This window comes from Lepidochelys olivacea (assembly GCF_965140295.1).
Source record: "Lepidochelys olivacea isolate rLepOli2 genome assembly, chromosome: 22".
Lineage (NCBI taxonomy): Eukaryota > Metazoa > Chordata > Testudines > Cheloniidae > Lepidochelys > Lepidochelys olivacea.
In genome coordinates, this window is record NC_140432.1 from 11,820,779 (window position 1) to 11,848,691 (window position 27,913).

General features: G+C 55.7%; 1 protein-coding gene across 1 annotated transcript in view; it reads right to left on the bottom strand.

Moving 5' to 3' along the window:
* The window catches only part of IGSF9B (immunoglobulin superfamily member 9B), a 96,245-nt gene that overhangs the window by 67,216 nt on the left and 1,116 nt on the right, over positions 1 to 27,913 (bottom strand). Inside the window, exon 2 of the mRNA XM_084611990.1 lies at positions 2,994 to 3,191. Coding sequence (XP_084468116.1) covers positions 2,994 to 3,191 — 198 coding nt within the window. The remainder of the gene's footprint in view (positions 1 to 2,993; positions 3,192 to 27,913) is intronic.

Consider the following 27,913-nt stretch of genomic DNA (forward strand, 5'->3'; position numbering starts at 1 on the left):
AGAGCAGGAGGTCAGGGCCTCGTGGATTCGGAGCTCATCTGGGACACAGGGCTTCATCTCATGTCTCAGAAAGGAAGACGACCTGCTGCAACGAGGAAGTGTGCCTAGGATTAAGAGCACCTGCTCTGCTGCCAGCAGAGGGGCCCTGCATGGACACACGTCAGATTGGCTCCAGCACCGTGTTGAAGCCAATATGTGTCCTGTAGCCCTTTCACCGGCCACTGCTGCCACAGAATTGCTCCCTCTGAAAGGCAGCCCAGCCCTCCCGCAGGAGGACGCTCCAACATGCCCCCATTCTGGGCTAGCACACATCACTGCATCCAGGGGACAGACCACGAGACAGGCACCCTTCACCTCTAGGTCAGTCTTTTCCATGTTCGCAGTGACTCAGAGCTACCCCATGCAGCTGTGGGGCAGCCGGCATGCCAGGGGAGCCTCACAACCCAGCTTCCAGTGCTTAAGTGCTCCCACCACAGAAACCACCAGCCCCACTGGCTCTAACCCACCCCCCTGCTGACCAAGGACGGGCTAGAGCACAGAGAGCCAACTCCACTCAAGGTAACGATCCAAAGCAGCCTTGAGGCATGAGCCGAGGAGGCTCGAAGTTGAAGTGACTCGCAGCAGAGCCAAGGGCAAACCAGGGGCGACCTGCGGCTGATGCGCAGGGTTGGTGGGGAGGTGGAATAGGGCAGGCCAGGGCACAATCGCAGGCCAGAGCGAGAGGACGAAAACCCCAGCCCCTCATGAGAGAATCATTTTCTTCCTGGCCAGAGAAGCATACAGCAAGCCACCAGCTCGTTTCCCTGCTGGACACCCTCCAGGGACTGCCAGCTCCCCAGCCACACTGCCTGCTGGGAATCAGGGCTCCTGGCCAACTCCCACCTGGGAGTGATGGCACTGGCTGGAAGCGGAGGCAGGGCTGGAGTATTTGAGACTCTCCCTTGCTCCTAGGGTGCGCACACACCCACCCACCCCTTATCCCTCCTCCCCTTCCTGGAGAGCACCACAGGGAACTGATGTACCTACCTGCAGGAGGAAGCCACCCCCTTCCCTCCCCCCATCCCCGGTCAATACCTCCTTGGCAGTAACCCCTCTATTGTCTGCCAAGTCCCACGCACAAGCCAACCATACAGCTGTAGGGTGCCTCCCTGCCTCCTGGCCAAGGGACTGCTCTCCCGCGTCCTGTTACTCTCCCCATCTCACTGGGGGATCATTCAGGGGCAGCTGTGCATCTCCATGGTTTTAGTTTAGGGTCCACCCAGGCCTGGGATCAAAGCCCACATGGTAATAGGCTCCCTGCCTCCTCCCACTCCCCATCCAACACTTCAGGACATGGATTGCGCGGCATTTATTCTCCATCCCCAGTGATCCCTCCTCCCCTACCACCACCGTGCAGCTCCGTGCACCACATGCAAGAAACAGACACTGCACCGCCAGCTCCCTGCTGCTTCAAGGGGCCAATTGGCAGCGGCCAGAGGGGATTGGTAGGGCATTTAAGGAGATGCAATAGCTTCTCACCCCAGGGCTTTGCACACCTGCCACAGTCACCAGAGCACAGGGACGACCCCTTCTGTGCCTCATCCCCTCCCCCCACCAGGATAGTCAGCTGCTGCTGCATCTCCAACACGTTTCCCCGTCCTGATCTGCCTTGTGAGATCCCAACCCTCCTTAGGTCCCAGAAGCCATAGGAGGCTACAGGGGACTATGAGATGGTGAAGGGATGCAGCACAAGCCCCTAGGAAGCCAGTGATGGGCAAACGGGGCTGCACAGGGCAGAGGTCCCCATGGGAAGCAGGCCTATGGAACCACCCACGGGGACCCCCCACTGCCTGCTCTCCCTTTCCCCTTCCCCTCAGGCAAGTCTGGGCGTGGGGGGGCGGGGGGGAGATAGCTCAGTGGTTTCAGCATGGGCCTGCTAAACCCAGGGTTGTGAGTTTAATCCTTGAGGGGACCATTTAGGGATCTGGGGCAAAAAAAAATTGGGGACTGGTCCTGCTTGGAGCAGGGGGTTGGACTAGATGATCTCCTGAGGTCCCTTCCAACCCTGATATTCTATGAAGTCGCTCCACAGGGTCAGGCCAGTCTCCTTGCTTAAATTTGTTAGTCTCTAAGGTGCTACAAATCCTCCTTTTCTTTTTGCGAATACAGACTAACACGGCTGCTACTCTGAAACCTGCTTACTCAGTTCTCCCCCGCCCACCCACTTTACAGAAGTGCTGAGCTCCCCCAGCCCCCAGATACACCAGCAGCAGGGGCCTGGTGTCTGAGAACCTCCGGCTCTCTCAACAGCTTGGACGCTGGCCTTACACGTTGGGGACCTCTGGATCCAGTACCTCCTGACTCAGTCCCGCCCCACTCACCCAATTCATTCTCATTCTCCCCCCCCACCCCCCCGAGGGGTGTCCCCTGGAACCAAACCACCAGTGGGACAGGGCAAGACGCAGTGGAAGGACTAGTTCCCCTTGCTGCAGAGAGGAAATGGGTGGCAGCAGCTTCCTCCAGTGAGGACACCAAGCAAGGCCCCTGTCCCCAAAAGCAGCAGCCCAGGCTCTCCGCTGTTCCCAGGGAGCAGCAACGCCTGCCCTTAGTTTTGCTGCCTTGGCTCCTTTCATCCCACACAGCCCAGCTGGCTTCCCGATGCTGCTGCTTAATTAAAGCCAGCCGCATGGAAAGAATGGAATGAAAGGGAGAGGGGGAGAGTGTCTTTCCTGGAAGGGGGCAGACAGGAGACAGTCCTATGCTGAGCAGCCAGCTCTCACTGCGCTCCTCACACACAGTCAGCATGCTGGGGAACAGAGCAGAGGAATGCCGCCCTCCCCGGATGGCGGGGGGGTGGAGGATGTGCTTCAGGGCCGGAAGACACAGCATGCACCTGCCTCAGCCTACGGCAGGTCGGTCGCTCCGGGTGAAGATGCTGAAGCACCAAGCCCAGCGGAAGGGCCACGGAAGCCCCATCCCCTCTCAGCACAGGAGCCCATGGCTCGGAGACTCACCTGCATACTCTGGGTCCACATGGGGAGGGTAAAACCCAAACTTGATGAAGATGGGAATGGGGACTCCGAATTTGAACCACTCCACCACATAGGGAGGGGGCTGCCCGGTCAGCGGATGGATCACGTCGCATCCCAGGATCACGCTCTCGCCAGCACGAGCGGTCACAAACTCGGGTTCCTCCCTTGAGCCGTGGGCAGCTGGGAGAAAACAAAACAAAAAACGAGCTGGGCAAAGTCAGTAGCTTTTATTGCAAGCAGCCCCTCTCCTCACTCCTGCAGGTACACATGCCGACTCTTTCACAGGGCACACTAGAGCTTGGGTACCAGCAGTTGGGCCTGGTTAGGAAACGGAGACACTCCCTCTAGCAGCTGAGCTCCCTACCGCCACGCTGGGGTGTTGAGCAAAGGAGCATGCCCCGACCGTGCAGCAAGTCGCCCACAGCGCCATGCTAACGAAGGGCGCACGGCCAGGCTCTGAAGGGCAGCAAGCCGGCAGCACAGTGCCCCCTGATGTTAGCCAAAGACTAGGAGCAGACCAGGACAGCAGGGCCACGTGGAGGAAAGCCAGCAGACTAAGGAGGATATCCCACTCCACAGGCCTCTGTTGCGGCTCGCCATGGCGCCGGGGATGGATCGTGCTGGCCTCTCCGTCAGCAGTTTGAGAACGGGAAACACTATACAAACCTAGAGAGTCACAGCATCCAAAGGGCAACATGTTCCCAGTTAGCTCCTCCACCCTGCTAGGAAACAGCAGCTACCACAACCAACACACAACTCTGGTCCCCTCAGCACGTGGAGACTCCCTCCAAGGTGAGGTTCCTCTCAAGCTCCCACATGCGGGTGCCCCTGCCTCCCCTTTCTGGAGGAAGAGGAGGGGGAGGTGCGGGCAGGAAATGCACAGCTCTTCGATCCGCTCTGCATTGCTGAATAATCTCTTCAGGGACGCCTCTCCTCCCTTCGGCAGGGGAGACATCCAGTCGCCCCGCCAGCCAGTTATCGCAAGGCGCTACGAACCCCTGGAACGGGCCTTTCGAAAGGGGAAAGAGCCGACGCCACCCAGGCTCAGCCCAGCAGGCGGTGACAGCGTCATTAAAACAGCTGCTCAATTAGCTGGATGCCTGACACATCCAGCCCCAGACCCTGGGCCAGCCCTGCCCTTCACCCCGAGCCTCTGGCCACCCAGCCTGCCACAGGCATCTCCCCAGAACAGGACACCTGTCCCATAGCTCCACATCCCCCTCCCATGTCCATACCCCACTAACCTGCACCAGCCGTATCACCCCCTCCCGAAGACCAGAGCTAGCCCCCACCGTCCAAACGGGCATCTTCCATCTCCCCCCAAGCATGCTGCCAGCCCCTTCCCCACACGCTACCGGGAGCCTGCGGCTAGCCCATTTCCCCTTGCGAACACAGGACTCTCCCCAGGCTTAGCAGGGTTGCGTCAGGTCAGGTCACTGCAGGAGAGAAAAGACCCACGTGCTGCAGAGAACGGTGCTGTGGCGCTCTTTCCTTTGAGTCAGCCCTGACCCCAAAGCCTAGGGGGGGCTAGTTTGCTGACGACGCACCCTTTCAGATCAGTCCTACAACCAAAGGCCCGTTGTGCCACGGAGGTTCTGCAATTTCAATGTTGAACAGCTATGTTCACCCCAGGGCAGCTTATGTTTCAAGGCCAGGTAAAAGCAAGCCCTGGCACTCTTCATTCATACAGCTCAGTGTGTTACAAAGATCAGCATCCTTCGCCCCAATTCCCAGATGGGGAAACTGAGGTACAGAACGACACCGGGACTTCCTCGCAGTCACCCAGCAGGCAGTGGCAGAGCCCGAAACAGAAGCCACATCTCCAGAGTCCAAGGCCAGTGCTTTATCCACTAGGCCACACTGCCTCCCCTACATGGCTCCGCCGGGCTTTGCACAATCTCAGGGGTAATGCAGTGGTTTGTGGTTCCCCTTGGAGTATATATGGCAAGCTATTAGTCGGTACAGGATTTGCGAGAAAAGTGCAGGGCTCACAGCAGCTTGCTGTGGCATACCCACTCCTCCCCTTCTCCATCCTTTGAGCCAGCTTCAGAGAAGAGGCGAACCAGCTGTTCTCCTACAAGGGCTGGGAGGTGGGTGGGAGCCCACGCAGTCCCACCCTGCACAGGCCCATTCAAGGGGTCTCTCCACAGCAGGAGCTGTGCCGTAAGGCCTGTGGGTACCATACTCATGGCACACAGGGCCAGCCTCTGCTGCCAGCCAGCCCAGCTCAGCGTGACAACGGCAAGGAGAGAGTTAAAACCCTTGGCAAACCAGAAATCCCACAAGCTTCACCCCACCAGCCTCTGCACAATCTTACCAAGTCAGGGCCAGAGCAGCTGTTAGCAGCCCCCTGCCGCTCCTACACCATGCCCCACAGCACCCCCTGCCGGGAGCGGCTAGCTTTGCTGTTCCTCTGAGCGCCTTGCGGCAGCCAAAGCATCCGTTACAGGGAAATGCTGCGAGCTCCCCCAAAACTAGCGCTCCTATAAAAGATGTTGGCAAAGCAAGGCTGGGGCTTAAAAAGCCGTCAGCCACATCACCACCCGCGTCCTGCCCCACTCCCTGCACAGACGCCTGCTGGAAGAGGCTGGGGGCTGGAGGTGCTGTGCACTCCCCTTAGCCCACGTCATTCTCCCAGGGGCAGGGGAGCAGCGGTTTTTAAAAGCTCCTTTCAGTCAGCTCCTGCCTGGATCCTGCAGAAGGCAGAGCCTGGGGAATCAGGGAAGCGGCTCCGTGGGCCTGCGGCTTCGGGTATCGGAGCTTTTATAGCGTGAAAATGCTCCTTTCCGCACGCAGCCGGGAAGCTGCTCAGGCTGCCGCTACCTCCACCAGCGAAGAATCTTCGTTCTTCAGGGAGGCATGTTCCCAGATCCTTCGCTCTGCTCTTCAGGGCCAGCTTTGATTGGCCAATAGTGACATCACTGTTTTTCCACAACAGGAGAGTAAGATCCCTGGTTATTTTTGGCTCGGACACAAACGTAAGCCAGCAAACGGCCCCCACGGGCAGGCCGATAACCAAAGTCCCTTTGGGGACGCAGGAGCCAGGTGGCTCTGGCACCTGCTGGGATCGCGTAGGCAGCAGCCAGAGACTTGCTCCTCTGCCAGCTGCGCCAGTGCAGGGAAAAAACATGCACCAGCCTGATAGCGCAGGGCCACCAGCCAGGAGCGGAGCACCCCGGCCCAGGCACCGGAATGGGCGAAGGCTATGGTGTCTGTCGCCGGAGGAGGAGTGTGCCCGGGGTGACGTGTAACAGGGAGAAGGGTGGCAGAGGGGTGGTTGGGGTGCAGGTGTATTAGGAGGGACCTGGGGACAATAGAAGGGTTTACGCTGGGTGTGGTCGCACGTGCAGAGGAGTAGACAGGGCACCTGGCATGTGGGCATGGAGGGGCGCTCTCTCTCTCTCGCCTGGGAGTGTAACTGATCACTCGGGTCATGCACGCAGGCACACCCCACCAGGAAGCAGGGGCACGTCTAAAAGCAGAGGGGAGCCACGCAGCAAGGAGCTGCAGCCTTCACCACCATCATCCCACCCCCGGCCTTCACACCACCTGTACAGGATTTGTTTGCACCTTGCTGGGCCTCGTTATCGCTGCATTTCCAATGAGGCCAAGGCTTTCGCACCTCATCAGCTGATGGGGTGACTTCAGCTGCCACCCCACCCCTGAAATCTGCAATGCTTTGAGGGACTGGCATCCATCCTCTCCCACTCCAGTGCCCTGGGGCCATTTCCTTGTGTGCTACTATCCTCTCCTCCCACAATGCAACCACCCCATGCTACGGGGACCAAAGCCATGGCTTGCTAGCCACAGGCCAGCTCCAGATGCACCCCCGTAGCTCTGGAGTGACTCCTGCTTTCAGATGCCGCAGCAGGCTCCGCACAGAGTAGCGGAGATACAGCACAGCCGCCGCAGCAGCGAGAGGGAGGGGCTGGGGTCTGCACAGGGCATTTGAAGGCCAAACCGTTCCTCAGGCCTCAGCCGGCATCTGAGATCAAACTGCCCAGGAGCCTGGTCCAAGCCAGCAGGAGAAATCATGGGGTTTGCCTGGAGATCCCCCAACCACCTGCCTAGCTCCCCAGTAGGACCATCTCCCCCCCCCATCAAAATGTGACCGCAGCCACCAGATTCAAACCGATGCTGGTGAGGGTGCCTTGTGGGAGCCTGAGTTGGGACAAAGGAAGGAGGGGCAGGCTCCCCTGCTAGTCACAGCAGCGTTCCTGGATGAGGGTCCAATCTCGCACTCCTGCTAATCTCCTTTAACTCCTGGGGGGATGGGGGGGGGGGGAGTCAGGGAAGAGGGCGCATGACTGGCTGAGCAAGGCCTGCAGCATTTGGGTGACTTCACAGCCACCCCAGTCTGGGGACAGAGGGTGTTAGCCCTTCTGCCCCACAGGAAGATCTGCAAGACCTCTTTACCATGCCCCCAAGTCTCAGGGTACCGAGGACTTGCATCCATCCAGCCCCCCGCCCAACAGGGAGCGAGCAGGTTCCCACGCCCTCGCCAGCCCAGTGCTCCCCGACTAGCAGCTTGTGCAGTGCAGAAGCTCGGAGCCCATCCAAGCCTTCGCTGGTACTCAGCAGCTGCATTGTCTCCCTAACACACAGCTGGAGCCCTGCCAGCGCATGTAGGACTTAATGCACCTTGGCACAGTCCCCAGCTCTCTTCTCTCCAGTCAGCACCAGGCCCTCCATTCACCTGAGCAGCATTCAGATTTCCACGCGGCCGGCAAGAGCAGTGGAAGGGCAAGGGGAGGGGCTGGCTGGCGAACATGGAACGACACACCACCATATGCACTGGCAGCGCCAGTTGGTCCCGTACTGCCACCTGTGCCCTCCAACCCAGGAGCACTGGTGGGATGAGCGTGCCAGGTCTCAGCCATACCATCCCAAAGGGTCTGGGCAGCGTGAGTGAAAGATCAACCGAAGAGGGCTTCGATATTTGCCTTACACGCCTCAGACATGGCCTCAGTGCAAGAGCCCCCTGCAGTCCGTGGGAGTGGATGGTGCTCAGCACCTCACAGGATCGGGCCAGGAGACCCAGAGGCTGCCTCACTGGAGGGAGAAAGCACAGCAAGGGCCCCAGAAACCCAGCAGTAGCGGCTCTTGGTACTGACGCAGCACCAGCTCCCTTCTCCCCCCATTCCAGCAGTTCCCTCCGCCAGCTCCAGCTTCTCGCCCTGAATTTTCATCTCCGTCTGGTCCAATAACGCTCGTTTTCTGCCCCCACACACGCTGCCAAGCAAACAGCCCCCTCAGCCAGGGACGCCGTGTGCTGGGAGCAGTGACGGTTCTCAGCACCTGCCTCCAGTAGCTCACGCCTGGGGAAGCGAAACCCGGCTCGCGGGGCTCCGCCGACAGCAGACCCCTGCTCCCAACCCAGCGTGGGGATGCTGGAGGGCTGCTCCCATGGCAAGAGGAAACAGAGCAATGGGGGGAAGGCTGCGAGACTAGGAAGTGCCTTGAACCCCACCAGCAAGAGGCAGGAGCTGGGCTGGCCCAGCCTGGCCTGGAAGGGACACCAGGAAAGGCATGGTGGTGGGGGAGGAAGAGCAATGCAGTTAGAGAGGCAGCCTTGCAGAGTAGCACAGGGCCCAGTCCTTCCTCAGCAAAGGCCAAGCAGACCCAATGACGGTGCCCATCCTAGGGAGCTTGGTCATTGGCATCACCAGGCCAGAGGACTGCCTGGCACTGGGTGCGGGCCAGGAGAGCCCTGCTGAGCCAATGCTCCCAGCTTGGCTGTAGAGCAAGCCCCTTGGTAGCCCAGCACAGCGTCGCCTGCTCCACTCCAGGTCTGAAGATTCTGCTCCCACTTTTTGGGATCGGGGCGTGTGTGCGCAGGTCCCATTCACAACGAGTCTCTCCCCGTGGCTGCTGAACCTGTTTCAGAGCCAGATTCCAACCAGCTCACACACCTTTGGCCAGCTGCAGGGGGAAGGGACCAACACCAGCCAGCTGCAAACTGTACCTTACCCCACGCCAGCAGATGCGGTCCCCACAGGGCTACAGCGCTCAAGGGGAGCGAAAGGAAGGCACCAGCTACAGAGCTCACATGGACTGCCACAGCGTTAGCGGATCCCAAGAACAGCCGCAACCTCAGTCATAAGCTACAGCAGGACCCACGCTCCCATCCTCCCCAGCCGAGGGTACGTACGCACAGCCAACCGTGCGCAGGCTTCAGCATGGGGAATACAAGCCCAGCATGGACCCTGAGAAGGTGCTTGGCACACTAGCCCCCTCCGAGACCCACGCCGCACTGTCTTCACCCCTATTGTTACCTGCTCTCGCTGGATTCAAGCTCGCTCAAACAGGCAAGCCCACGGGCAGCTTTTGCTCGGCTGACATGCCCTCGGACCCCTTCCGATACGGCCCTCCGCCGGCTGAAGTCCTCGTCCTTCAGGCAGCAGCAGCTCAAGCTTCATCCACACTGAGGCACTCTGCTCCACCCATCCAGACCCGGAGGGACTCTCTCAAAGGCCAATCACATTTGAATGTGGCTGTGAAGAACTGAGCTAGCCAACAAAGCCCACTTTGTGGTCAGTGCAGAGCATAGCACGTTGTGTCAGCCATTTACACCCCAGCAAGAGCACAGCGCACAACCCCCTCCCACCGCCACCCACCTAACGCTGGGATCCTGGGTTCGGTGCTGACTCGAGGGAAGACCACCACGTAAAGGATGACCTGTGCTACTTCCTGCCACAGCCAGCGGGCTCCCATCTGACTACCATCCAGGCCTGATGCTGCTTAGCCGAGATCTGATGAGAGCACAGCCCACGCTGCTCTGATGGCAAGGGACCAAAGGCAGAGGAGCTCCCAGCCCACCACCTGGCTCCAGCTGGGAATGAGCGAGTCTCGACTGGAAGCAGATCCCCAGTGCCATGTCAGGCCAGACAGCGGATTGATCCCCACCGTGGCCATTCACAGCCAGCCTCCGGGTTTCTGGGCACGATTACCAACTTTAATTTGCTCTCGACTGGATTGTATTTCACGGCCCTTCCTCCCAGGAAGTCGGTAATTCAATCTTCAAGCTTCTCAGCACAAAAGGGGAAAAAAATAGCAGCAGCAGCAGCTCCTGCCCGGCCTGGGGGAGAGGAAAGAACAGGCAAAAGCTACCCACAGGATGGATCTCCAACAGCACGGTACCACCTTTTCCCCACTGCCCTGCCTAGGGGATTGGTCGAGAGAGGACGGGGGCCACGGGCTGGGTGATCCTTAACGCTATTCCTTACAGTGCCTCCTGCTGAGTGAGTTTGGGGCTGCAGGAGCAGGAAGCTCTCTGCACTGGCACGCACAGCCTCGCGTTCAGGATAACGCCAGCCCTGAAGCGTCAAATCTTTGCGTTCAGGGCCTGCTGAATCGCTGGGACAGGACAGCCCATTCTCCGAGGCAGCTTCAAAGAGGCTTTTACAGAAGAGACACAAAAATAGTACAGGGCGCGTTATCTTTGAGGCCCGATACAAAGGGTCCAATGACGTCTGGAAGGAAGCCATTGAGCCCCCGGCCCTGCAGGCATCCCTTCTTTGCACCGAGGATGGCCAGGAGAATAACGAGCCATTTAATGTATAGCCCTCACCACTTTAACACCATCCTCTCTAGCACATCGCAGCATGGAGGCCTCTGAGCACATGCGGGGAGGGGAGGAGAAGGAAGCAAGGGAACATAGTACACATCTCAGGAAGGGACTCCTGGCCCTCTGGGGAAGACCCAGGGTACTGGCGACCCAGCTGTTTGCACGCTTCCCTCATCGCCCCCCTTCTCTCTACACTTGTGCCAGTGACCTCCCATGCTCTGGCTGTTGGTGGCAACGCTCGCAGTTCTGCAGTTCCCTCTCCAGCCTGCGGCCGTCTCCCCAATGTCTCCTCAGGGGTGCCCCGCTGCTTCCTCAAAACATGCACAGCAAACGCAGATCCCCTCTGCCCACCTCACCCCTTCCCCTGCCACCGCCACCATCCTCCTGGGTTCACGGCTGTCTGGGACCCCTCCCTTTCCTCACCCCTCACAGGCAGGATCCTCCCCTTCCTTCCTAGCTCACCACCCCCCCAGAGCCAACAAGTGTCTCATGGCCCGATGCCAGGGGCTAGATGGCATGGCATCTCCAAGCTTTCTCTCTGGACCCTCCCCTCTCCCATCTACCCAGCAGGTAATGTAGGCTTCCTCCTCTACTGCTCTGACCATGTCCCCGCCCAACCCTTGCTCCTCAAGTCTCTCCACTGGCTCCCTGTCACTGAGACCCAAGTGAAGTTGAGGGGTTTGAGACCAGCCCCCAATGCTCCTCACTTCACTCCCTCCCTCCCATTCTCACCTCCCTGCGCCTGGAAGGGTCTGTCTTCTTCACACAACTCCTCCGAAGCCCTCCCCCAGCACTCCATCCCACCCCTTGGATTCCCCCTCTTGCCTCAGTCCCTTCTCAAAACCACCAGCATTCAATCAGCTTCACTCTCTCTGTAAGGCGCCGTATGTTACGCTGCACTGCTTGAACCCCCTTGCTTGGCCCATCTTCATCATCTCAAACTGCCTTAGCCTGCGAACTCAGAGGCAGGACATGTGTCTTGGTCTCTCTGACAGGCTAGGCAGAGCCAGGGCACTGTATTGATCAGCGATGGGATTTGGAAAGTGTTCGGGGGATCACTGGGGGGAAAGGCGATTCATGAGCATCAGCCATTGACCTGTGCCCAGAAGCTAAGGCGATTGAAGAGTTCTCTTCGACAGAAGTCCCTGCCGGCCACCTCCACACGGCGGCAATCCATCTCTGAAGATCACCGTCCCCTCCTTCAGCCCCAGGCAAAGACTCAGCCTGATTTCCCAAGTTCTAGAAGCAACACTGCTTCACCAGGAGCTGCAGGTGCTCAGGCTTTCAGGAAATGAGGCCATGAGGGGGCTAAGACCAAGGGGTATAATCAAAGTCATCCACATAACAAGGCAGGTGGACAGCTAAGAAGTGATGGAACAAATCCCTGCAGAAGACTCTGGGACCTGCAATTCTTCCATGAGGTGGTAGCAGCTAAGTTGGAGGGGACAGACTGCATCATCTCCTTTTCTGTGTGGAAAGATGAGCAGAACAGACAAGAACTGTCCCATGCAGAGGTAAATGCTCCATTTTCCTCCCTCCCTTCTAACTGGCCTGGCAATAAGCCCTTTCTCGGCAGCATGGCCAAAGCGAGGGACCAATCAGGAGAGCGCTAGGGAGAAGCCAATGTCAGCTGGACAAAGATTCACAGCCCACCCGCTGGCAGCAGGGGGGGTTAACTTCAGCTCCCAGAAGCAGCTCATTAACAAGAGGGGAATGGGAGTGTGTATGTGAACGGAGAAACTGCAACAAAGTGCGAAGCTGAGAATGGATGAGTGAACACACAGGAACGGGAGAACCAACAGGGCAAATGGAGAGAGAGAGAAGGAAGGAACAGATGAGTGTGGGGAGAGAGAACAAATGAACAAGAAAAGGAATGCACAAGGGAGCCTGAGCAAGAGAAAGACGTGCATGGGTGCACACGGGTGTTTCAAAAACATCTCCAAGGACCAAGTGACAAGGGGCCCAGCTCTAAGCCGTTTCCTGGATAAGGAACTGAATGCATCCCTTAAAGACTGCAACAAACAGGGATGCATTGGAACCGAATGAATCGCGAGCTCGGTTTGAAATCCCTCTCCCTCTTTCCAAGACTGGAGAGGAAAGTCCAGGCAGGTCAGAGCCGCCTGCACACCCTGATGGGCCGGGTCCTCTCCCACCTCCAGGGCCCATGGATCAGCAGGATCCACTACACACACCTGCAACTTTACCCTCACGGGTTGCCACGTGCTTCATGCCCACTACCACCTAAAGAGGCTTGGCACAGAGGAAGTGGGCAGCATGCATATGCCTTGCAGTAGCCTCTGGAATGGAAGTGCTGAGATGTAAGTGAAGGAAAATAGGTCAGTTTCTGGCAGCTTGCAGTGCCAATATCTAATCGAAAAGCCAGTGGGGTAACTACATGCATGGCTCGGCTTCACCTCCACCTGAGGAAAGCTGTCTGCCATCCATTATAATTACAAGCACCCAGTTCTTGTGGGGATCCCTGCTCTCACCCCCCAGCCCTGCTCTTCACTCTGGATTCCCTCTCCTGCTCAGTTCACATACCTGGCTAGATGCCCTTGTCTCTCTAGCAAGTTTCATTCTGCCTGCACACTAGTGGCCTTGGCCCAGAATTACCCTTCCAGTCTAGTAACTTCCCCTCCCCGACGGAGGGTGAGGAGCACAGGGCTCAAAATCTCGCAAAAGATGCCTGCATCCCATACCCATGCAGCAGGGAAGAGGGACAAGGGGAAAGCTAACTGCACCTCCAACCAAGGGGTATATTTGGTGACAGTCCCATTCAGTTACACACATTTAGGATACCTTCAGGCATTTAACTGCATCTGTGATCTGGCAAAAGAGATCATGGAAATGGGACAACATCCTCAAACGCAGAGGGTTCTTCAGTAACTCTGACAGATCAGGGTGGGGTCACATTTTATAGGTACCTGTTGAGTCTACAAAATATGCACGCACACCCATGGTGCACTCCAAAAACTTACCATTTACACCACAGCACTATAGATACGAGTGTGACTGGTGCTGGAGAGATCAGCGTCACCAGCTCCCAGAGTTTTACAAGTTTCGCAATATTGCGTGTTCTTCTTAAAAGCCCCAGCTCCTGAAGGCATGCGATCAGGTGAGAATTTCAGCTTTCATTTACAAAGTAGGTTTCCGGCCCTTGCGTTTGTGAAGAAAAGCTTGAGCGCATGACCCATGTGGGACCTAAAGATTTAAAAGCAGGAGGGCAAATGAAAAGAATCCCAAAGGTATTATTTAAAACATTTCATAATTTCTGTGGTCTGACACGTGATTTTTGAATGCTTACGATTGGCCATATGGAGAGATACAGAAGAGATCTCAGTACAAAAAAGCCCCATGCAACTCAACGAATCGCACGCACAAGTACCACTCTGCAAGTGCCACTTTGCAAGGGGGGGGGGGGGCAGAGAAATGAAGGGCTGGCACGTATGCAGGGCATGGGTAATCACATTTCAAAACGTGGCCCTGATGGAACGTCCACGCACAAACAGGCCCGGCTGCTCCTGGGCAGGGCAGTGTATATGCAATAGAAGTAACTCTACTCCTCTCTCTCTCCCCCCGCCCCCGACATATTCCATTCTCCCTCCTCCCCCCCACCTCTTTCACTGCATCTCGCTTCCATTCTGCAAGCCTATCAGCCCATTGGGTTGAAATAGAAGCCAGCAGCAGGAGACAAGCACATCACGTATGAGGCAGGATCTTTCTAAGCGGACACTGTCTGTTGTAGGATCCATTCAGGTGTCAGAGGCGTTCTGATAGCTCGGTTAGCTGATTTCACCCCTGCATTGTGGATTCTCTCACTTCTGTGGGGCATGGCAGGGCGAGAAAGGGCCTCTTGTTTGTTACAGCTCTGACAGCTTGGACCCCACCATCCTGGTGGACACATCTTCATGGCTCTGCTGTCCCGTCATGAGCCCTCCAAACACCCCCCCATGATCATCCCCAGGACACAGAGTGGCCAGCGGGGATGTCCAACAGTCTGGATCAACACAGAACCATAGCTGTGGACTGCAGCGTGTCAAACCCTGAGCTGGGACACGACAGATGGAATAGTGGAGCAGAGCAAATGTAAGGTGACAGGTACTGCATTTGTGGCTGGGTCCATCAATCAGCGATGACAGGGAAAGGCAGAACTAGGGTCTCTGAACATTTCATGGGGTTATTTCAGTCCATGTGTGAGGAGTGCCCCTCCCATGCTCCGTCGAGTCCTTCTAACAAGCTTTAGAACACAATATAACCATGCACACGCAGTTGTGGCAGTGTCTGAGTCCAGAGAGAACACGTGCAGCATACAGCAGCCCAAGTAGTCAGTCCCTTGGATTCTACTGCAAGCTCCTTCCAGGAGAACCTGGGCATCAGGATTCTTGGGGGCTACTTCAAGCTCTGAGGGGAAACATTGTTTTGTGGTTATGGGTTAGAGGGAACTGGGAGTCAGGACTATTTCCATTTCTAGCTCTGCCACAGGCTCATTCTGCTCCTTTGGCCAACACACCCAACTTCTGTGCCTCAGTTTCCCCGATCTCTAAAGTGGAGAGAACACCTGCCTCACAAATAGGAGTCAGTGAGTAAGGCTTCACCAGCGAGATCAGAGAGGAGACGCCCCACTGCCATATTTCCATACGCTCCCTAGCATATGGGCACATCTCCCATCACCCTGATCCAGTAGAGACATGTTGAGCATTGGAATCTCCTGCAGTCCCTCCACCTCCCCGTAAACTCCCTTCAGCTGACAGAAGGCAAGGCATGTGCACTCCAAGCTGCTGCGCCTTTCCGAGCAGAGCCACCCAGCTCATGACAAGTAGAAGATAGCCTGGTCAGCTCATCTGGATGCCTGAAGGCTTCAGATATTCAGAGCTGGGTTTCACTGCTTCACTTGGCCATCTCGCTCCCAGGGCTATCCCAATGGGTCAGAGCCATCGTGGCGCCCTCCCCCTTCACCAAGGGGCAACAGCAGGAGTTCAATGGACATTTCCAACAGATTCTCCAACCCCCAGATCTTTCTAGGGTGCCAGATTCTGACTGCAGCACATGGGACTCCCGCTTGTGGGGGGAAAGAAAAGGAAGGGCAGCTCATTGGGCATGGTGCTGTTTTCAACCCTGCCATCCTCTCACTACTAATCCCATACGAATGCACCTTCTGAGCCTCTTCAAGAGTGCAAGGTTGGCAGGAGAGCGGGGTCCGGCATTTAGTGCAGGCGGGCTGGGAGTCAGGGCACCTGGGTTCTGTGCCTGACTCCAGCAGGGCAGGGCAGGGTCACAGTCTAGATCCCCAAGTCTCATTCCTGGTTCTGAGTGCAGAGATCCCTGACCTGCCCCCTCTTTGTGCTCAATGTCCCTCAGGAAAATGCAGATAACCCCAACCTCCCAGGGAGAAGGCGAAGCTGAGGGATTCTCAAGCGGCTGGAGGGGCTTGGCTGGGGGACTCTTCACATCCATACCAGGAAACTGGTACACTCATCACGCACGCTGCCTACGGACCAGCATGGCACAGACACACAATCAGGTAAAATGAACCCTGGCCCTGCCCCAGGGCAGCCAAGCTTTCTCCCTGAAAGCGCCCTATGGCAGATAATGGATGAGACACCAGTCCAGGGAAGCCAGAGAGGGGCAGCAGACAAACACCCGACCCTAGTCAGTTCTGCCTGAACGGCGACGTGAGCCTTCCCTCCATCCCCCGGGACCAGTGCCCGCAGAGCTGCCTGCGCCCTTAATGCCCCGGGACGCCGTGCAGCAGGAGGCTCCCGGGGCGCCCCGTGCGCTGGAGCCATCTCTCCGCACTCAGCCAGCACAATCGCAAGGTTCACTTTAGGTCACGGGAAAGCTCAGAGGACGCGAAAGCACCATCCCGCCGGAGAGTGATGTGCTCAGGGCCCCCTGACATCAACAAGTAATTAACGAGCTCAATGACCAACTCTGCCACTCCACAGGGCCAGCTGGGACTTGGACAACAAGCCTGAGAGATGTGCCTCCCTGCCAATCAGGGGCCAAGACACCAGTGACAGATGTGTCATCCCCCCCCCCACCACATTCCACCACCAATCAGAGGCCTGGAAGCCTTGACCCTGCATGCACCTCCACCAATCAGCATAGAGGTACCGCTGTCCCATTTGGACCCGACCCTCCCCTCCACCCACAACCAATCATAGCCCAGTTTCTGGAGAGTAGAGAGGAAAGATGCACAAGCCACAGCTGCGCCCCGCTACCCATCCCCAAGGCAGTGATGATGTATCCACCAGAGACACACCCCGGGGTGGCAGGATCAGCCCAACCCAAAGCTTTCAGAGACCAGTAACAAAGAGGCCTTTTCTCACCCCGCAGAGCGGTGTGAGAATCTGCAGTGCAGAGATGAAATCTGCTTTGACAGATCCCATTCACAGCATCGAAGGCGGAATATTGCAGGGATCAGGGAACACAAGCCACTGGCATTTCATCAGGGGGAGGCACGAGAATGCAGGGAGGGAAGCAGGAGGATCTGCTCTAGGGAGAAACTAAGATGGCAAGGACCCCACCCTTGCTAACTAGGAGGGTGGCAGAGAGCTGGAGTCCATCCGCCTTCCTCCCAGATCACATCACTAGCGGAACATGACAGGAGCAAGTGGCTCGGCTTGAGCTGTGGGGGTTTGCTCAGCCCGTTGGAAACTGCACATGACAGAAAGCTGCAATTAGCTGTTCAGTCATCTAAAGAACTACTGAGGAAGCCGGTCTGACTCTGCAGAACGCTGGCTGTCTGCACTGCTGGTGGGGTATCTGTGTCGCTCTGAGGGGACCTGCCTCCCTGACCCACCCCTCTGGCTGGATAACAGCCCCACTAGTCCCATAATCAAAGGCCTTCCCCCTCCCTCCTCACTTCTCCACCTCAGCTCAGCAGCAGCATCTGGGTTTGCAGCAAGATTCCTGCTTTTTAAACCCAATTTTCCAGATGGATTGGCTGAGACACACACAGGTCAAGTGACTTGCCTCAAGGTCACACAGCAGAAAAGGGAGAAGGAAGGAGGGGAAGACCTGGAGTAACCAGAGGTGACAGGTTAATGGTCTATGCATCAGGTTCAGAGTAACCAGGCTCCCTGAAGCTTCAGGTTCCAACCCCCCTTTCCTCCTTCAGAAGCAGAGAACCATACAGCAGAGGGGACCTGGCTTTCACTGGTGGTCCTGTAAAATACATGCAACCATAGAGGAGACATGATCTAAGTTCCCCCAGCACCATCAGAGACTACAAGATCATGGAAGTGTCCTTAGGTCTTCCCATCCAGTGCGCTAGACAGCATTCATCCTCCACCCACCACCTCTTTCCAAAATGCTGTTTTACGAGTCTCCACCACCATCCTCCAGGCCACATGAATGAGAGAAGGGGACTATAAAATCAAGACAATTCCTAGAGAAATAACTTCGGGTAAGCTGTAGTTGAGATTGTAACCATCAATTCTGGGGAAGTGGGAATCATTGCAGTAGGACAGAAGTGCCAGTTGAAATCAGGAAGCCTTTGCACTAGGTGCGGTGTGTATTATACACAAACTAAGAGCCCCTGCCCGCAAAAACTTGCAATCTAGGTAGGCAAGACAAAGGGTGGAACGAGAGGAGACTTAACCAAGGCTACACAGCTGGTCAGTGGCAGAGCCAGGGCCAGACCCCAGGTTTCCTGACTCCCAGTAGTGCCCTGCCCACTAGACTATGCTGCCTCTGCTGAGTTAAATGTAGAAGTTGTTAAAAATAAAATTCCCCCAGAAACCACGTGGCCAAATGCTGGAGTTTTTAGGTGTTCACCTATAGCTCACACACACAGCCTTGAGATCAGAAGCCACTGGACACAGTGCCCACCAGGACACCGGGGTTCATCTCCTTTCCTCATTTCAAGCAGCAGCCATGGTACCTTGGTTCTTCCTGGAGCAGCCTCCAAAGAACAGACCATGGTTACCTAGCACCTGAAGGACAAAGCCTCCAACCGCTTCCCTCCTGCCATGGGATGCTCCACTCACCACTGAGCTGGCACCTCCTCCTGGTCACTTTGAGGATTACCTCTCGAGGCCAACGCCCCCTTCCGTGGTTTGCATGCCATTGCTCCAAATCTCTCTCCCTGGTCTGCAGCCTCTCTCTCTCTCTCCAGGAACAGCAGCATCATCTTTGTGACTCAGCCCTCCGGCCAGGTCACTCAGCGTTCTCCCCTTCTGGGGTATATCAAAGTCTTTCCATCCGCAGTCCTAGGCAGTCTTCCCATTCACTCCCTCTGCTCTGGGTTCCAATCCAGGGACTCTCAACCCAGCATTTCCGTGCTTTCCTCTCCCAGCCCTCACAGCGCCTTCCCTCCACTCTGGTTCCCCTTCTCTCTCTCTGGGTGAACCAGCTCCAAACCCTCCTCCCAGAGGGCAACTGCCCTTTCCCAGCAGCAGCCCTTGTCTGTCACCTGGCTTCATGGTCCCCCACCTTCTCCTGCACAGCTAAGCCTGGTTTCAATCAGCTCCCTGGCTCCTCCTCCAGGTGCAGCCTGCAGAGTTAATTGGCCTACCTGACCACCTTAACACCTGTCAGTCCTGTGAGGGGTGGGCACTCCATCATACCTCCAAAACACAGACTCCACATCCTCAGCAAGCCCAGCTGCAGGATTCATGCCCCACACCTTCTGGCCCAGAGAATGTGGTCAGAGACCCACTGCTTACTGTGGGGCTGCTCTGCTTATTCCATGGGGGGGTGAGGGGGGACTTCCTTTCCCCTTCAAACACACAGAAAGGGAGCATGCTCACAAAGACACTGCGCTAATATAGATGGATTAGCTTTGAGGGTTGGTTTGTGCTAGGGTCCTCAAGTGCTTTGCAGCTGGGAATTAAGCCACAGCAACCTGGTGAGGTTGGCATTATCCACACGTCACAGATGGGGAAACTGAGGCACAGAGAAGGGAGGTGACTTGCCCTAGGCCACAAAGCAGATCAGCGGCAGAGCCGAAGTAGAACCCAGAACACCAGCCCCCATCTCATACATTAGTCCCAGACGCAACTCTCCCCTTAGGACCTAACTTGGCACCAGCCACAACCCGTGGCAGCCGCTCTCCTAGTTCAAGATGCACAAGATGGCAAAGGTCCATCCCCACATACCGGTGCCTCTCACCAGGGCAGCAGACAAGCGCATTCTTATTCTGCCACAGGCTACCCACACCCTGGACCTCTCCTGTCTGACGCAAGTCACAGCACACTCCCACCCGCTACAACAGCGCAACACAACACAACGGCACAAAGCTGCCTGCTCTGAAGCATCAGTCCCAGTCTTCTCGCAGCGCTGACATTCCAGCACGCACGCGATGATCATTCTTCCCTCTGAATATGGGCACGGTGCCTTTAAGGGAGGCAGCGCTCCACCCTGCTGGTGAGACGGTGCCAACTGCCAAGCAGTTAGTTGGGTGCACGCAGGTCGGCCCTACAATCAGGAGTGCCAGGGGATTGCTGGAGTCCGGCAACCAAACCTGGCATGCACACAGAGCAGGAGACCCCCACGAGAGAGAAGCAGGTACAGAAAAAGCATCCCTTGGGATTCGCCTCCAGAGCGGTGGGACACAAAGGAAGCACGCGCATGTTTGCCGAGGTGGCTGCCCCTAGAGTCGCTCGCACGTGCTCATTCACCAGCTGCCCCCACCCTTAAACTCAGCACTGATCAGCTGCGGCAGGAAAGTCGAGTGGAAACAACCCCCGAGGTCAGAGACTGCTTCAGACCCAGCCATCCCCAGCGAATCCAGCTGTCTGCATGCTGCACTCACACAAACCCTTCTCCCCACTCGGAGCAGGCCCCATCCCACAGCTCCACAGGGAGAGGGGGGTCGCCCTAGCGTCCAGCACAGAAGGATCCTAGGAAAATGAACCCCCAGTACCTGAGGAAACAGAGGAGCGGGCACGAGCAGGCCCAGCATAGCAGGTGCAAGTGGGGTGTGATGAAACCTATTGCCAAGCCAGAGCCCATCCGCCTCCTGCAAACGCTGGTAACCAGATGCTGGTGGCTTCCATTGCTAGTACATATGAAACCAGCTCATGTTTACAGCCATTCCAGACACGGCGATTTTACAACCCCAAAACTAATAACTCTGACACAAACACTTTCTATTCTGCCAGCTTAGACACCTGCTGGCGGCCCCCGCTTCAGCTCCCAACCTCTGCCAGCACGGGTGCTCCAGGCCGAGCAGCGTACCCAGTCACGCACCCGCCTCCTCAATCCCTGGAGTTGTCAGAGCCCTGCCTCCTCTGGTCTCTCCCCGGAGGGACTCCCCCAGGCGCAGAAGCGAGCGCTGGGGCCATGGAGGGAGATGGGGCCTTCCTTTCCGTGATAGCTCTTTCACAGAGGATCACAAGGGGCATGACAGAGCCAGCAAGAGGCACAAGCTGCCCCTCCCCAATCAGGGAGATACTACCAGGCTGGGACTCCAGCAGAGACACAGGGGTTGGGCGATTACTTGCTCTTTGATTAGAGGCTGAGAAGTAATCAAGATAAATCAGATTAGTCTTTGCTCCCCTCCCCCGCACCCCTCAAGGTTGGGGAATTACTGGTTCCCACTGTCCCTGTGCTAGACATCAGAAGGGTGGAGGGAGGAAAAGATCCCCCAAGTCTCAGCCACTGAGCAAAGATTAAGAGATAGGTGGGAAAACAGCCTAACCTGCTCCAGCTCCCCCAAACCCCACGTTCCATCCAGAGGTTTCCTCTTCATGGCTGCAGCACAGAAGAGGAACAGGGGTTTCCCAGGACCCAGACCTCACAGGATGGGTTTTTCCTACAACAGGCATCTAAGCCAAATCACCACCACCACAAATCTGCCCTATTCCCAGTCTGACAGCCACCCACATGCCTCCCTCTCTTTCAGAGCCTTCAGATCCTGGGGACACACTAGGGGAAGGGAGAAAGCCATATCCATAAAGCATACTCCCCCATTTATACTCCGTGCAAATCCCACTGCCAAGCCCTCCCACTCAACACGCTGCCAGGTGCATGGGCCCAGATGCCCAATCCCGGCAGACGGGTCCCAGTCCCAACGCTCCCATGAACACTCAGCAGGGTGTTGATATCCAAGGCATGGAACAACACAGAGTCCTTGGCATGCCATTTCCCAGCCCCCTGGACTTTAACTCACTGAAGACAAAGCAAGAGACGCTGCTGCAGCAGGGGCAGCCAGGACCTTCAGAGACTCCTGGGCTCAGAGTTCAGCATCACCTTCTGCAGCCTCTTTCGGCTGAGTTAAGCAGTCCCACCGGCGATGATCCCTGGAGCATAAGAGGAGCAACCTAGGGACAAAGCCAGAGTAGCTCCCGCAGACTGTTTAGAGAAACATCGGTGTTTCACTCCAAATCCTCAAGGATGGAGAAACCACCCCAACATTATCCTTATAGATGCCCTCCGCTTGCCTGTCCCTGACATATACGGCCTTATTCCAATGACAGCTTCAGGAACACCACTGAACCCAGTAGAATCTCACCTCTGTGAAACTGGTGAGAGATCAGAGGCCTACAGAGCTCCCCACTCCTTGTATTATTCCTTCTCCTATTCTGGGGAGTCCACCCTGTTACTAAAGCAACAGAAATGGCTAGGAGGCCCACACCAAAAGCTGGGCTGGGTTGGTGGGGTCACCAGGCCAGAGAGGTCCTTGCTGCCCTCACTTTCCCTGGAGTCCCCAAGTTGTAGGAAGGAAGGAGCAGCGTGACACTAGGAGCCACTTTCAGTAGGGAAGGAGGCAGGAACCAACAGCTTTTAGCGAAGGCCTTAAATGATCCTTCCAGTCCCTGCTGGCTAAGCCCTGCAATCAGAGCTTCTGATCCAGGACAAGGGATGGAGAGCTCTCGGGTGGAGATCTGCTATGCCACATCATGGGGCTCCGCACTGGGAGGGGAGCAGCTCAAAGTCTTATCACCCAATGTTACCAGCCCAGGTCTTGAGTGATTGCACTGCAAGGGGCCACTTCTCCAGCCAGAGGGAGCTCCTGAGTGCGTCCCACAGGGATGAAGTGACAGTCTGCCTCAGGGCCATGCCATCACTGCCACAGGTCCTCCGCTACTCCTTGTTGAGCTGGGGATAAGGGATGGGATTCCCTGGGAAGGCAGGGGAGGGTCACCTTACAGAACAGGGATAATCACCAAATCTTGTAATTAACTAAGGCACAGGATCAGGAGTCAGGGTCAGTCAGTGCTGATCCCAGCTCTGCGACTGGCTCACGACATGACTTCATGAAAGGCACGTCCCCACTCCATGCCTCAGTTTCCCCAGCTGAAACAAGGGGATAATGCTTTCTCCCCTCGTGCATGCTAGTCTGGTCTTTGAGAGCCTCAGACAGAGGGCACTGTAACAGGCAAAAGTGCTATTAGCCGTTAGGCTTCGGAGAGCCCAGCCCAACATCCCTGTCTCCTGTAGCCGATTCTCTCCTCTTCCTGTGCGCAGGAGACGACAGAGAACACAAGGGAGACTCCACACACGCCCACCTCCGCCCTGCAGCGAGACAGATGGACAGAGAAGGGCAGATGCCCCAAGTAGTCAAAGTGAAGACTCCTGGCTAGCACTCACCAGAGCCCGGGCCAAGGGCAGGACCACAGAGCCAAGGTAGTCACAGCACAGCATCCTGCTGTCACCACGTGACTCCTCGGCGCCCATTTCCTCAGCCGGGGTATGGAGGCGTGAGCAGAAGGCTGAGACTGCGCTGGATCAGTTCATTGACAGCTGGCCACCCCTCAAGACCCTGGGGAGGGCTGCGGCGGCCAGAAGCAGGCGGAGAAGAGGCAAAGACAGCAGCCGAGGCGACGCAGGGCTGCCCTTAAGAACTCCAATCAGCGACTTAGGATGGACACTTATCAAAGGGGATGCGAAGGGGACTCCAGAGCAGTATCCGGTGCATGCCGTGACGAGACGTCAGCAGCTTTAGCAACAAGGAGCGCGCCCACGTGCCCATGGTTCCAGCAGCACGGCAGGGGGCGAGGCAAGGTTGTGGCGATGGAACAGCTCACCATTATTCCCATCCCAGCTTCCCCTGCCAGGAGGGGCTGCAGGGAACGGGGTGCTAGCTGCGAGCAGACCCGCAGCCGCTGCAGTACCAGCCTCTCCACGCTGGAACTGCGACAGGGACCAGCGAAAGAACTCTTCCAGCACGCACAGCTGTCGCGCCCACGTCTCCCAGCAGGGGCGCTGTAGAGCACGGTGGCAGAACACCCGGGGGGGGGGGGATTCTGACAGATCACCCACGCTGGTGCAGTGCCACCCCCAGAGCATTCAGAGGCTAGAACCAACACTGCAGATTTCAGCACGAACTTAGCAAAGCCAAGTCATTGGGAGCCAAGGCTGCCACTGCCATGGTCACTCACAGGCCATGCGGAGTTGGAGCCTTGGCTCCGAATGCCTTGGCTTTGGCCAGCTCGTCTCGTGCGCTGAAGGTTTTTTGGGTGCGTGTGGCTGCAGCGAAAGGACAGAGGAGAACCTTGGGCCGTCTCCTCCCACCCATCACCAGCCTGGTGGGGACAACTTCTGGTTTCCAAATTCTATGGCACTAGAAGACTCCTCGCCATTCATTTATTTGCTGAAGAGCTGCAGAAACGCAAGATTGCGTGTCAGGCTCATGCAGAAAGCTGCCCAGCTCTGTCCTGCCTCAGACCCACAGGTTAAGGGTAAGACCTTGCTGAGCTGCACGAGCAGAGATGATGCATATGGAGGAATCCCAAGGGGATACAGAACAGCTCTCCAGAGCCAGGACTCTGAGGCCAGGCTAGTCATTCCTCTAAGACAGTGGTTTTCAACCATTTTTCATTTGCAGACCCCTAGACCTGTTTAGAAATCTTAGACATAGTCTCTGGACCCCCAGAGGTCTGCGGATCACAGGTTGAAAACCACTGCTCTAAGGAATCACACAGAGCAGCCCTCCCCGTTAGCCTGCCCTGCCCGAGAGCCCAAGGGGAAAATCCTTACAGACCTCCTGTGCTCGCATTACTCCTCCACACACAGCATAGTACACATATACTCAGGGCCCTTGCTGTGCATAGGCAACACTCAGCACAATGCACTGACACATGCTCACTCATGACGCACGACACATATACACACGCTTACAGCCCCCCTTTGCACACAGGACAATTGTGGACAGGGGGCACACCCCCATAGCCGTCACTGTACATGATGCAGAGAGAAAGCCTGGAGCACTGGGACTGATGCAAGATCTGAGGCCTGAAGCAGAGGGCCGAGAACCAAAGTTAGGCCTGGAATTAAAGCAAATGCTGACAAGTTCACTGTTCAGTACACAAACTTGGCAAAGCCCTTGCTAGCATACTAGGCCCTAAATATTTATGTAAATATATTTCAGCTGGTACAAATGCATTTTAATTTAATACAAGAGAAGATGGTTTAAGGAAATAAATAGGGATGTGTTGTTCAAACCAGTAGAAACAAAAAAGACAAAACAAATGTTATAAAACATGTAAGGTGGGACGTAAATTGTTTATTCCAGTTTTGGTTTAGTTTATAATGCCGAGGTATCTTGCCTTAACTCTTTGTGGTAATATCAAGGTCTAACGGGTCAGCTACCTGAGCAAAGCTGGGACAGTAGACGGAATGAACGCACACAAGCCGACTGACCACACAGGACACACACTCATATCACACAGGCTCACTACATAAAGCACATGCACACACTCCCCTACCATCCACAACAGACTTCTTGATGCTACACATTACGGCACTCCAGCCTCATCGACATGCAGACTCACTATACACAGCTCGCCCGCCCCACGCAGTCTACTCACAGTCTGCTCCCACGCATTATTCATAGTACACTCACTCAGCACGTCTACTCTACTCACTGATCACACACACATGCGTGCACCCCCAAAGCACACGTGTGCGCATACCCACACACACGACACCAATTCCCTTGACCCCCCATCAATGCACATGCTCTGCCCCAGAATTCCTGTTTCCCCATGTCTAACATGCAGGAGCTGCCCCAGCTCTCCGTCTCCCTATGGCACTCAGAGTTAAGCATCCCTTTCCGCTCAGGAAGAGGGCAGAGTGCCCCGCCCCCAACCCTGACCCTCCAGCAAAGAAGAGATTCTATTCATGGTATTTCTAAGCAACAAGAACTTCCCCTCTTCATGAGACAGAGGGCCATTCTGGACTCACCCCTGCAAATTATCCTCCTGCTCAGCAGACCCCAGCATTTCAGCTGGTGGAAAGGGCTTGGCCAACTCTTAGAACCAGCTACAGATGCCAAGCGCAGCCCACCACCAGCAAGGGATAAGCACCAATGTACAGGGAGCAACCATGGAAGAGGACATCACACTACTCAGCAAACACCTGCCGTCAGGCTAGGGCGCAACAGACCCCACAACGATGGAGAACTTGGAGAGTAGAGTCCCCCTGACAAGCAACCGGTTGTATCTGAGGTCCATTACAGTATTTGGCCTCAGACTACATTGGCCTAACAGAGGCTATCATTCTTCCTTGTGCACCCCTCTGTCTGCCTGTCTCCACCTGGTTTTGTCTTAGATTGTAAGCTCCTTGGGGCAGGTACGATCCGGTCTTTTTGTTCAGTGTTTCTGCAGCACATAGCACCATGGTCTGTGACTGGGACTCCTAGGCACTACCCACAATAAACAGTAACACTGGACTGAGAGGCTAGCTTTCCCCTAAACTTAGGGGAGAAAATAAAAGTGGTGGCTGTTCGGAAAGGGTCACTTGTAATGGTAACCACCGTGTACCTGCAGGGCTACAGCTTTGGGATCAGGCAGTGGAGAGGGGAAACCTGGTCAGCTACTACTCTTGATAAATGCCCTTTCTATCCAGTAAGCATACTGGCAATTGGAAAATTATATGGAGGGCTGGTGACAAAGGGCTACTATAGATGTCCTTGGGGTAGCCCACTGGTCTGCTATGCTTCGTTCATGGAGATGCCAATCTCACTTCCAAGCATGAAGTGCTCACCAAGAAGTCAAGAATTTAGTTTTCCATTGGGCTCCCTGGATTAAGGCATTTGCAGGAATCAAATTAGTCATCTGACCCTTCAGCTCTATGTGACCTTTGAGACCTATTGGTCGCCACTGGCTAGAAGGCGTAATAGGGTCAGCTGGCTAAAGACACCTCGGGATCCACAGCTGTTGGAGCTAAGAGAGTGTAACTCACACTGAACCTGAAGGGGTTTGCAGGTGACAGCCAAATGAATGAGGCAATGCAGCTGATGGGAAGGAGTGGCTGAAGCTGGAGATGGGAAATCAGGACTCCTGGATTCTATTCTCAGCTCTGCCTTAGTGACCTTGATCAAATCTCCATCTCAGTTTACTGATCTGTAAAATGGAGAGGATACCACCCACCTCACAAAGGCAGCATGTGAGGCTTATTTAGTAAGTATAATGCTCCTGGAGATCCAAGCATGAAAGCCACTGGAGAAATGCCATTAACGACCAACAGGGCAGGGCTGACATTGATCCAAAGCCCCTATGCCTGGAGAAAAAGAGGGGATGAGATATGCTTACATACATACAGGACACACTTTGCATTGACCACATCCTTTTGCACCTTCACTAAAGCAGGGCAGGGCTTTTAATCGGGAGAAACTTCATTCTGCTCCATCCATCTTGAGTGGCAGGTCTGGTGAGGACCACTCTGGCCCAGTGAAAAGCAGCTGAAGAAAAACCTATAGGAAGCGTGCCTCCTGTTGGAGTGGGCAAGAGATATCCTGGTTTCCCCTCCTTCCCTCACACAGGGATCAGTCACTCATAGCCTCCTTGCCTTCCCAGACACGGCTCATGTGGTTCACTTCTTGAAAGAGAAAATTCCAAACCCCCCCCCCCCAAGAGTATTTTTGCAGCATTCAAATGACTCCAATCCTGAGAACACAATGCACAGTGCTGTGTGCAAGCTAATGTTTCATAAACTTCATGCGTTTTGGTTGACTGCCCTCAGGGAGGTCATTTTAAAATGATTAGCATTTTCATAAGATGCTCGGGGCGCTTCTAGCTCTTTTTCTGCAAATTTCCTTAAAAGGAATAAAAAACCCTGTTTTGCCAGGCACTATTAGGAATCATTTCAAGTACTTAACCATCATACATAAGCAATGCACATTAAACGAGTCGCATCTCATGCTGTAACTGGTAGCCATATAGCAGAACAGCCAGCCCATTTTACAAGCGTGTTGCTAAAGGCAAGGACATTTGCTCTGAAGTCACATCTCTGAAGAAGATTTCACATTCCCCACACCTCTTCACCACCTCCCAAACAAGCCCACTGAATCGATTTCAACACCTCCTATTAGAAGTTTGCACCTGTCATTGCACCTGATCACAAGCACCTACAAGTTCACAACAGATTGGAAAAAATGTTTCCTACC